The sequence below is a fragment of the Sceloporus occidentalis genome, unplaced genomic scaffold, assembly GCF_023333645.1.
Source record: "Sceloporus occidentalis isolate IW3139 unplaced genomic scaffold, rSceOcc1.0.p SCAF_151, whole genome shotgun sequence".
Lineage (NCBI taxonomy): Eukaryota > Metazoa > Chordata > Lepidosauria > Squamata > Phrynosomatidae > Sceloporus > Sceloporus occidentalis.
In genome coordinates, this window is record NW_028317131.1 from 1,774,075 (window position 1) to 1,786,388 (window position 12,314).

The following is a 12,314-nucleotide window of genomic DNA, read 5'->3' on the forward strand; positions in this document are numbered from 1 at the left end:
GGGGCTGTTATGGTTAATGGGATCTTTACGGTTAATTTCAGGGGCAGTTATGGTTGATGGGGTTAAGGGTTAATTTTATGCTGATGACTGAGGGTTAATTTAATTAATTTAATAAAGTTAACTGTAGGTGCAGTTATAGGTAAAGGGGGGCAAACTTAGGGGAATCTAAATCCTGGGGGCAGTGTGAACATTATTAATGTATTTATTTATAAAAGTATGGTATCAGTAATATTCTCTGTAAGATTTGAATCTCTGTAAGATTCGGATCTTTGTAAGATCCGGATCCCTGTAAGATTCGAATCATTTGAATCATTGAATCATTCGAACCTTCGGATCATTCGAGTCTTCGGATCATTCGAGTCTTCGGATCATTCGAATCATTGAACGAGTCTCTGACTCTATGAGTCATCGTTCCTGTGTGAATTAATGAGCTGTACCCTGACCCCAGAGTCTGTGTCTGAGTGCTCTGCAGATGACTCACAGCTCTAGGATCAGGTTACAGCTGAATTATTCACAGACTGAACCGCTACAAATGAATCGTTCAGTCTACTGAACCAATTCATCCGGATCACTAAAAAGACCCGGATCAAATGAACGATTCGTTCATGATCCGGACATCACTAGGGAGCGGTATCGGAGGTCTTTAACAGACCTCCGGCTCCCTTGAGTGATTTTAAGCCGGGTTCAAGGGAGATCCTTGAACCGGCTTAAAATCACTCAAGGGAGCCGGAGGTCTGTTAAAGACCTCCGATACCGCTCCCTTGCGAGCCTGCTCCTCCAGCGGCGGACATTAATGTCCGTCTCTGGAGGGGTGCCGGGTGCCCCCCTGATGAGCGGCACCGGTGTGGACCGCCCCTCCCCCGCTAGGTACGCTGGTGGCGGCAGCGGTACGCTACGGTGGCGGCGGATCCCGCGGCAGCGGCGGCGGACCCCGCGGTCGCACAGGTCGCACACAACCCCAAAGGCCGGCCCTGACTATTACAGACTGAAAACCGAACATCACAAGCCATTTATTATTTTTAATAAATTTATTTAGCTATGCTGAACGCCGTGAAGGTGAACATTCCACTTTAATCATTTGTTCCTTTTTGTTTTCTAAAATGAACCAATTACAGATTCAAGTGGCTCAATGAATTCCATATTATATCTGACAATGCTTAAAGCAAAATGCAACGTTACAACAATGAAAAGGTTAATGCAGAGGTAACTGACTTAAAGACGAATTAGCACTTAATGGGCACAGAAGAAGGCAGATGATGGACTGAACACATTGGATTTATTAATGCCGAGAATTCCAACTCGGATCAGCAGGCATAAATGTGACCTTGGTGCTTCTGTTTACTCCTGCCAGACTCAACCAGCAAGGCAATCCAGGCTTTCGATTTAATGGAATTTTTCATAGTAAATTAACCACTTCTTTCCCACAGGATAGGGCATGTAGGCAGGGGAAGGGGCAATGGTTACCACTGTGACTTTCTAAAAGGTTACAATTCTTAGAGGAACAATGCAACTTTTCTTATAGTTATTCCAGTTTTTACTTTGATTTGTATAACCGTGTCTGTGATTGACCTGGAGTCTCCATGTAAACCTACGTATTTGCCTCCCACCATAATCCACTAAAGGCTGCCCGGGGTAGCTAGCCCTGCAACTTCATCAAGCCCCTTCTGAACGGGTCGTCAGGTAGCTCATCCTGGGCACTTCCCATGTATGAATGTGAGCCGGACAGAACAAAGAAGAAACCGAGTTCCATCAAGATTCTGTTCTGTATATCGAGGTTACTCTGGCATTCACTTCTGATAACTGGAAGCCCATACGTCAACTCTTCAGCTCTCCAAAGAGCTATCAATAAACTCAACATGTTGGTTTCTCTTATGTGTTCTTGGTTGATGGATAATCTCATCTCATTTCTCCCATAAACTGTACATTAATAAACAGTTGGGGGGCGCACAATAAAAATTGACAAGGCAGATGGTTGGAAGCATAACCCTAGATTGTCCTTTCTTAAAAGATGAAGTGCCATGACAATCTAGTCATAACAATAGTGTCGAGACACTTAACAGTCCTTTCTTCTACTTTCTGTTGGAATAACATTGATCTCACCTCGTACAGTCACATCTCAGAGTATTCCTTCTGCCTTTCTTTGCAGGAATGAATTTCTGATCTTCTATGGTTTCTAGCCTCAGAGAGTTCACGTTTTCGCATGTCGAGAACATTTCTACTAATTCAGTGTTTTGGCTCAGAGCTGATTCATTGAAGTGTCAAGACAAATCATTACTTTAAAACGAGAACACTTGAATGGTTTTAAATTAGAAGAGGCTTTCTCAGATTTGGATAAATCAATGCCACGGGGTTGTGTTTCAGCCTTAAGGCTTTGAGACGTGTTCAGTAGAGATGGGTGAAATATTAAAAAATTCTCTTTTTTTAGTTCTTTATCCATGTCTACTGAACATTGATGAGTGCAAAGGTGAGTGGGATTAGCCATGGTCTTCATAAACTGTTGTAAAACAAGGTTTTCATCCAGCTCTGGAGTTCATTCCTACGAAGTCCTGTTATTCTGCAATCTCTCTGCTGATTGGATTGTTTGTCTCTAAAACCGCTTTTCACCCAAATCTCCTTAAAACATTTGACTTAACTTATGTTCATAACCTCCATTGCCAGATTCACACATAGTCAATCTTTTTTTTTTTTATCTATCTATCTATCTATCTATCTATCTATCTATCTATCTATCTATCTATCTATCTATCTGTCACAACTAGAAAAGCAACAGCTGGCAAAATAAATGGATGCTCAGCACCATCTTGTGGTTATATTTGGAAGTGCATAACTTTCAAACATTCTAAGGTTTCGAAACCAGAGCCCCCTTCTTCTGTTCCAGTAAGTTATTGTTAATTTTAACATTATCATTAATTTTCACTCTCTTCTGGAAGCTTCTGGCATTATATGCATCTACTGCACCTGAAATAAAAAGTAAATATTGGTTTGAATTAATATTGTTGTGGTATTACCGAATAAATTAATTATGAATTCCACTACATATACTTTAAGGACAGGAAAGTGAGTAGATATTTAAGTGAAATGCTACAGATCAAATCATGTGCGTTTTACATGGATAAGAAATAAGGGGTGCGATTCAATGCCAGAGATAACTATCTCTATTTGAATAGAGATTTGTAATTGAATAGCAATGCTCGTATCGATGCAACAGTAAAAATGTGATAAACATTTTATCTCAGTTAATTAACCTCATTTTCAACATCCCAAAGTATGTCTATATTGCTATTCGATTACTTCTAATGGGGTTATCTCCAGCAGCGAACTGAATCTAGCCAGTATCACTAATTTCAAACATTCATAGAGTCAAAGTATATCAAAGGAAAGCATGGCTTATTACGCAAGATGAAACTCTTACAGGCATAAATTCAACCCTCCTCTTGTTTCCTGATTACAGCACCAAATATTAAAGGGACGGTTTAATGTTCCTTACAGCCTCACCAACACAAGAATGCATATACAAGCTTTCTTTTGTTGATAAAAATGTTAATAAAGACTAACCTTAGGTAGAAGCTGAAGCTCCTTTCCTCCTCCATGGCCCAACGAGTCCGTGGCAGGAAAGCCATCCCATTGAAATCAATGGAATCGCTTTCCGCATGCGCGCACAAGATTGTAGCCGACTGTCAGCAAGCATAAAACCGTGCCAGGAGATCGGTTTAGCCGGACACATCTCCTGGCACAGATAATAGCTGTCCAGCGGGCAAAGGCATATGGAGGGATCGTGCAAAATCGCCCCCATGCATTGCAATGGGCGCACCACGTAAATCTAAAGAGACCTCTCAGCTATCATATGCATGAAGGTGCATGAGCAGGCAACCGGGGAAGGCGGGTAACAAAAGTCGGGAACATGTTGCAAGCACAGGAGACAATTATCGAAAATAATGTGTTTTTTCCAAATATGTTGAAAAAGCTGTGAACATTGAGATATTCTTAGGCTGTTTTTCTCGTACTTTTTTTTTTTAATCTCATGCCCTTTTCATTAGGTAACACGTTAGCTTTAAGGGACAAAACAAGGATGCTTATGCTTGCCTCGCTTTGTTTTCAGAAATATCGTTACCAAGATGAGGATACCCCTCCGCATGACCACTCGCTTCCACGCCTAACCCACGATGGGAAAGGTCCAGAGCTCGTCCATGTGTCCGAAAAGAACCTGTCTCAGATCGAAAATGTTCACGGCTATGTGATGCAATCACATATATCACCACTAAAGGTAAGACTACTGGCTCTAGATCCGCGTGAATCGGGGGTACGTTTGCTTGGTATGTTCTTATGGTAATGTACACCAGTGTCCATGATAAGGCACGGGGAAGTCATTGTTGCAGAGACAATTTAGAATGTCTTGATATTTATTTGTATGAAACATGGAATGCGTATAGAAGGAGCTCTTCAAATGAATTGTGTTATCTAGAATTTTAAGCAAGTAAAAGGTGAAAAGGAGTATGTCTAGTAAGAGAGATGTCGGGTAATAGTACTAATTGTCTGTAGCTGTAGATCAAGCAGGAGGATATGAAGCTGTATGAAGGAGCATGGGTGTCAAAAGGGGTTCTACTGGTAAATAACCCCAGGAATAACAGCTTAGTAGACCCCTAGCCAAAAAGTGTCCAGTGTTTCCACACACGTCAGGCTGAGATGTAAAGGAACGAGGATGAGCACCTTGAGACTTTCTTGTTTCTTCTTTCCTTCTTTCTTCTATACCCCACTTTTCCTCATCTCATACTTTCCCTACGTCTATCCCGCTCTCTGCCTTTCCTTCTGTCTGATTGATTGAAGAGGTCCATTCTAGTATCGCTTACACTACATGCAGTCCTCTTCTAGCATTTTCTATTATAGAGCTAATAACGGTCATTTTTATAATTAAACGCATACTCTGTCAGCAACCTCTGACAGCTCAGTACATTCCCATTATATCCTAGGGTCACCAAAAAAGCATACATCATCCCAAAATGACACCTCAATGCCTTAATGGAGTGTTCCGTGTGATTGTATTAAGTGTCTGATATGGGCAGTAAATGAATGGTTTACTTTATGGCATTTATTCCCCCAATATATAACTGGGCTCTGAAACTCAGCTTTCCAAATCATTACAAATAACATTTGTGAATATTAGGAAAATAAACATTATCATATTATAAGCTAAAGATACTCCATCCCATGGTCATTTGAATTTCAACAAACAAATGTCCTATAGGTTATTTTTCATGGTGCATTTAGAAAAGGTCAGGGTTAAATATTTAAGTCAGGTTCAATATATATAGAAAACTACTCTGGAAGTTAGGGCTTGTAAGAGAAAATGTATAACTACACTGTACACGAGATACATTGGGCATGCCGACAACTTTTACACTATATATATTCTAAACGGGTCTATTTAAACAATGTTTCAAAAGACTTATAGTATTGTAGACTCGTCTTTGAAGATGAAAGTTCTCTGTAACGATATATTGAGTTGTTTAGGAGGAAAATACCAACCATGTCATTGGTGAACCTTGGCTGAGCTCTACCCTAAGCCTGAGTCACGGCAGAGACCAGAGCCGTGAGGACCAGAATACGATGTTGTATCCCAACACTCTTCATTTTGAAGATGCGCGGCATAGACTGAGATCATTATGGAACCTGTACCGGGAAGACACAGTGCTCCATAGTGTATAAGGGCCAGTTGCAAGGGAGATCTCTCATCTACTTAACTATCCCACAGAGCAGCAGCGCGCTGGGGAGCCGGATCACCCAATGGGGAGATCTACCTCTATGGTTATGTGGCAGAGGGGCCACCACCTGCTGGAACTACCCCCTAGGCAGACTACTGCACCCAGTCTCATTCCCGGTGTTCTCAGTTGTCTCCTAGACTTTGCTGCCACTATTTTAAGGAAATATCCTCACTGTTATTGACCAGGATTAAAGACGTATGAATCAGAAGTGACTACAGTCCCTAGGCGGCTGCTGTAAAATCACCCGTTCCTTCTCCTAAGACAATGATAGCTAAATGGCATAATCAAGAATTCAACATATATATAGATATCATTCAACATATATATCATTCATATATTCAACATATATATATCATTCAAATGTAGACAGTGGAGGGGGTAAGCACTCTATTTTTTTCTTTTAATTTTTGTTTTTATTAACCCTTACATGTAAAGAATACATATTGAATAACTAAGTATTTCTTTGATAGTGGGAATGCATGGGACGTTCAGCTGTCCTTTTAATCCCTATTCTGTAGCAGAATCCCTATCTCCCCCCACAGATTTTTTTATAGAATTAAGGTCTGAAGACTGGGTAGGTCACTCCAGGACCTTAATGCGCTTCTAATTGTTCCACTCCTTTGTGTGGCCATGTGTTTTGGGTCATTGTCATGCTGGAATACCCATCCATGACCCATTTTCAATATCCTGGCTGAGGGAAGGAGGTTCTCACCCAAGATTTGACGGGACATGGCCCCATCCATCTTCCCATCCATCGTCCCCTTAGCAGAAAAACACCCCCAAAGCATAATGTTTCCACTTCCATGTTTGACTACGGGGATGGTGTTCTTGGCGTCATAGGCAGCATTCCTCATCCTCCAAACACGGCGAGTTGAGTAGCTCGATTTTGGTCTCATCTGACAACAACACCTTTGCCCAGTTCTCCTCTGAATCCTTCAGATGTTTATTGGCAAACTTTAGACGGGCTGTACATATGCTTTATTTGTTAAGAAGTCCTGGGGACCTTAGCTTGATTTTACAATATATTTTTTAACTGTTTATTGTTGGGACATAATTTTGCTAGTTTCATGCGAGATCATGGGCGCTGCCATCGGATTTGCATGCCCTCACCTGAAACTCTTGCATGCCATTGCAAACAACTTGCGAATCTGCAAGTTGTTTTGCTAGTGTTGAGTTAGACCTCAATCAAGTCAACCCTTATTTTATTATAAATGGTAGCCATTATATTTTATAATTATTTTTAGTATTTGGTTTCAGGATTTTTATTAGCCAACACCAATGCTGAAGCTATAATGCATTATTTAAGAAATGTCAAGGTATCAGCCTAGGTTTAGAAATCTTGCTATTAGGGAGCCTGGTTGGTCGCAGCTCAATGGACCTGTTGGGGATATCTACGGAGGACTGTGCTTCATTGGCACAGACTTATTTAGTATTGCACAGCGTCATTGAGGGACTGCGCTCTGGGAAACAGCACGAGGAGAAGTGATCAGTCTGGAGAGCAGTTGGGGACATTGCTCGGGGTCAGCCTAAGGCAAGATCCAAGTATAGAAATTACTTTGACATGCACTCTGGTGCATAGCTGCCAACAGTACATGCTTCTAAGTCAACAAATAAGTTCCATTTATTGTACAAGTACAGATGGGACATTCAGAATGCTCCATTATGTCACAATGCTGCTCAAATAATGTGGGCTGAGTGGTATGTGGCTTTGAGTTGAGTTGAGATTGGAGCCATGCATGATGCCATTCAAGCTTTTAAGTTCCAGATCAATAGTTGTGCAAGAAATTTAGCTAGCATAATCTGGTTCGTAGAGTTGTAATTAATATATGATATACGGTATCTAAAACATAATACATATAAAATATATATTTTTTTTAAATATGATTTTTGAAAGAGAATAGCGGCAAACATTCAAAAAGAAATGTCAGACATTTATATGCCTACACTGTCTTAAAAATATCAATAAACAATTCCACTTGTTTAAGGTTGTTTTAATAAACTGCATATTATTAAGTCAAATTCACTAAAACACTTCTGCTATGCATTCTCAATCTTGACCAGTAGATGGTGTTTGTTGATAAGCTATTTTTGGCAGGAGCTGCTGCTGATACAAGTCACTTATGTAATTCTGAATTAAATGTATCAAAAATTGGCACAATTATTTTTCGTTCAGCAAATTCTTTAAGTACTAAAGACTGGTTACATTATTTAAGTACTGAACACTGACGATTATATTGTTTTTGGAGTTAAAGTAGTCTCTTCTAATAGAACTCTGGCATTTTTTTTTACATTTAAACAGCATGTTGATGCAACAAAATATTAAAATAGGAATTGAATCCATAATTGTGAGCTACAAATGTGAAACAAAAATCAAACCTAAAACTTAACGTTTGCTCACAATTTTGTTAAAATGTGAATTCCATAAACAAAGTAAAAATGAAATAGTTCTATTTATTCTAGGGATCCACCAAAATGAACATTCTGGATCAAAAGCGAAAATTCAAGGTTCACTTAGCCGAAAATGACCCCCCCACCTTTAAAAATAATTTAAAAAATCCCGCACTTTTAATAAAAGTAAGTTACACACCAAAATTGTACAAAAAGTGTAATAATGTCAATATATATATATATATATATATATATATATATTATGATTGTTAACCGCAATCTCAGGCATACCCAGATTCCAGCATGTACTGGTTGGCTGGGCATGATAGGAGTGTGATTGCTGTCAACAATCATATATAAATTAATATTGTTATTGTATTGTGTATTTTGGTGTGTTAACCACACTTTTTATTAAAAGTAACTAACACACCAAAAGTGGGGGGAAAAAACAACAATATGACTTGGCATGATAGGAGTGTGATTGCCAGGGCCGGCCCAAGACAAAATGCCGCCTGGGGCAAAGTTTAAAATGCCGCCCCCCCCATTATCTACCCTTCCTCTCCCTGCCGCCCCCCCCCATTATCTACCCCCCCCCCCACTTACCTTTCAGCAGTCCTGCGGTGAGTCTCCCTGCTCGGTCTCGGTGCCGGCTTGTAATGCTGAGCGCCGGAAATGACGTCACTTCCGGCGCTCAAAATTACAAGCCGGCACCGAGACCGAGCTAGAGGGCTCACAGAGGAGAGAGGGGCACTGAGCGGGTACTGACAAATTGGTAAGATAAAACCACTCGGCGCCCCTCTCTCTCTCTCTCTCTCTCTTCTCGGTTTAAAAAAAAAAAAAAAGGGCTTGGAGCGGCAAAGTGCCGCCCCTTCAAAAGTGCCGCCTGGAGCGGTTGCCCCACTCGGCTCCATTTTCGGGCCGGCCCTGGTGATTGCTAACAGCAATCACACTCCTATCATACCCAGGCAACCAGTAAATGCTGAAACCTGGCTAGCTGCCCCCCTTGTGTATTGATGCTGCCAGCAGCATGGGGTCTGCACATCACTTACAGCCACCCTGCACCATGCCCCCCACTTACAGATCCATGCTGCTACACACACACACACACACTCATTCATTCACAGATTAATTCCCTCACTCACGCATACTCATTCAAACATCCTCCCCCACCCCCTTACCTGCACTGCAGCTCTCTCAATGCCGCTCTCAGACTTCAGCAGGGGCCGCGGCTTCCCTCGGCGTTCTCTATTACTGCACTTCTCTTGTACTGCACAGAGGAAGCAGGACTGGAGCAGAGTCATGTGATGTCACGTACATTCACGTGACTCTGCTGGGTTCCGCTTCCTCTGTGCAGTACAAAAGACCCTCCCACAGGTAAGCAGAAGGGCCCTTGTGATCCCAGTTGCCCTGGCTGCCAATCTCACGCGGGCCACACCTAGAGGTCCCGCGGACCGCATGTTGGATGCCCCTGACATAAACGTTGCATTGATACACAGTCACTCACTCCCTTCTATAGATAAACTCTTCTCTGCCACTTTATGAGTGTTTGTGTTACGCCATTTTTCTACAGGTTATATGTAGACTATATCATGAGTTTTATTATTGGTGATGAATATATTTAGCAGTGGTTCTATGACAACAAACTTATCAGCACATTATTTGATGACAATTAAGCTTTTCCTGAAAAAAATTATCACTTGTACAAAGTTTTCCAAAGCAACAAGTAGATAAGAACCATTCGGCCGGTCTAGTCTGCCCATTATTTCCTGCTTGAAAGACTCAAATCTTAATAAGTCCTTGGTCTTATCTTGATAGAATGATTCTTGAAATTATTTCTGGGAAGGGTTTGGGCATTCGACACTACTAGGAACGGTGTTTCTAATGCTGCATTTAGCTATAAAAAAGAAAATTGTAGTTATAAAAGTAAATTGATCTTTCTGATGGCAGTCGGCTGTCTATTTCCATGGGTATTTGTCATGTGGAATGAGCTCTGAGTCCTGATAAATCTCTATTTTGACTGTAATTTAAGTGCTTGCATATATGTTTTCTTGTTGCTGTGGAATTAGTAAATACATCAATAAAATCTAAATGCGCCAGACTGTCCTTCCCTGTTAATGACATTTTTTCCTTCGCTCCGGTCTCAAAGCTCTTTCTTTGTAGAACATCAGACGTAATTCCATAGCTTTCAAAAAAAAAAAAAGATGAAGAAACGTCAACGTTTGAAAATAAGCGAATAAAATGTACCAGGAAATAAATAGGCATTTTCCTTGGAAAATGGAAAAAAAAGCACAAATAATAAAAATCTATTAAGAGCTTCACTAGATGTCAGAAGAAAGTGTATACTTAAAAAAAAAAAAATATCCTTCTTCTGAATATGTTATCAATTTTCTGCCATTTTACGGTGCTTTCAAAATTGATATCACATTTGAAAAGGAAAAGGGTTCAGAGGGGTTCCTGTAAGCAACGATTTCTTTTATCGTTCTGTATCGCGTTCGGTAGCATGACTGGCGCTAAGACTCGATGAGGGGGTCTGGCGTTGTGAGTGGGAGTCCAATATGGAGTGGGAGTACTTTTTAAAACATTGCCCCTCTGTTGTATATCCGTCAAATTCGCAAGTTCACAGGTTCTTTTGAAGAGTAAATAGGATACCTAAATATATTATATGTTCTTTAATTATAAAACAAGTATTTTTTTTTCTGGGGGGAATTAATTAAAAAAATCTAAGTGACCGCTGTGTATGCGTCTCATTTTATGGAATGAAAATTAAATTCTATATATATATATTTTTTTAAATTAGAGTTTTTCCTGTCAACAAACCCATATTAGTTAAATTGGTTGCTTTTTAGGATAATAACCCATTCAAACTTTACTCCGAAGAGAGCGTTTTCTTGCGTTTGATTGCATTAAGCAATTTACTCCTTGGTTCCTAATGATTCCCCATAGTGCAATAGGAAACAAAGTAATTGATTTTTGTATTTTAAACGTTTCCAGCGTTATCTACTATTTAGGTTCTTAACGGCCCAATTCAATTAAAGCAACTCTTTCCCGGAATCTAAAACCATATTATGATTTGGTGGTAAACAAAAGAAAGCAACAAAGTTGTTTTTCTCAATGCTTAACCCATTCTTTTCAAGCCTGGCTGGCCGTTTCGCTCACCTCCGAAAAGGGTTAACACATAGAAACATAGAATTTGACGGCAAATCAGAACCTTGTCTGGTGGTACAGGTGCAGATCAAGGTGAGCACGAAACAAAACAAGGATACCAACGAACCATACAGGCTAGGTCCAGGACCTGAGACTAGTGCAAATACACTATATGGACAAAAGTATTGGGACGCCTGACCATAACACCAACAGGGACTTTTGTGACATCGCATTCTGAATACATTAATATGTAGTTGGTCCCCCCCCTTGCAGCTATAACAGCTGCCACTCTTCTGGGAAGCATCTCCACAAGATTTTAGAGTGTTTCTGTGGGAATTTTTGCCCACATTTTTGCCCTGATGTTGGATGAGACGCCCGGCTCGGAATCTCCGCTCCAGTTCGTCCCAAAGGTGTTCGATGAGGTTGAGGTCAGGGGTGTGTGCGACCGCTCAAGTTCTTCCACCCCAAACTCATCCAACCATGGATGGACCTTGCTTTGTGCGCTGGGGCACAGTCATGCTGGAATAGAAGAGGGTCTTCCCCAAACTGTTCCCACAAAGTTGGAAGTAGAGCATTGCCCAAAATGTCTTCGTATCTCCCCTTCAGACAAATATTTCATCAAACCCCATTTCATATATTCCTTACGGAAGTCCACCTTGGCCCTCCTCACAGAAGAAATGGGGCAGGGATGGCTCTTCGTAATTCAAAGTTAATTGTTAATAAACCTTACTTCCCACCTACTGCAGCTAATCAGCTTTCTATACACACCGCATTTCCCTTCTGCTGTCCCACATTGCTTCACTACCACTAAATTAATCATCTGAAAACACTCGTTCCTCTATCCCCTGAAGCAGGAGGAATAATGGTATCATTTATCTTAATATTTTAGCATAGCCTTCACTTCCAGCTTACGTTTGAAACTTCTTTTCATTTTTATTTTTTTTTAAATGTATTCTCTGGTTCTTTTTGAATTTATTTTTATTATTGCCCATACTGTCACAATATTAAAGAGTTTAACCAGAG

At 40.5% G+C, this 12,314-nt stretch overlaps 1 protein-coding gene across 5 annotated transcripts in view; it reads left to right on the forward strand.

Moving 5' to 3' along the window:
- Nucleotides 1-12,314, forward strand: part of LOC149280628 (disks large homolog 2-like) — a 522,250-nt gene that overhangs the window by 243,043 nt on the left and 266,893 nt on the right. For 4 of the 5 annotated variants that reach the window (XM_089500312.1, XM_089500313.1, XM_089500310.1 and 1 more), the window contains one exon: nucleotides 4,100-4,264. In XM_089500312.1, coding sequence (XP_089356438.1) covers nucleotides 4,100-4,264 — 165 coding nt within the window. Of the gene's footprint in view, nucleotides 1-4,099; nucleotides 4,265-12,314 lie in introns of those variants that run through there. The other variant, XM_089500316.1, reaches the window with a different exon arrangement.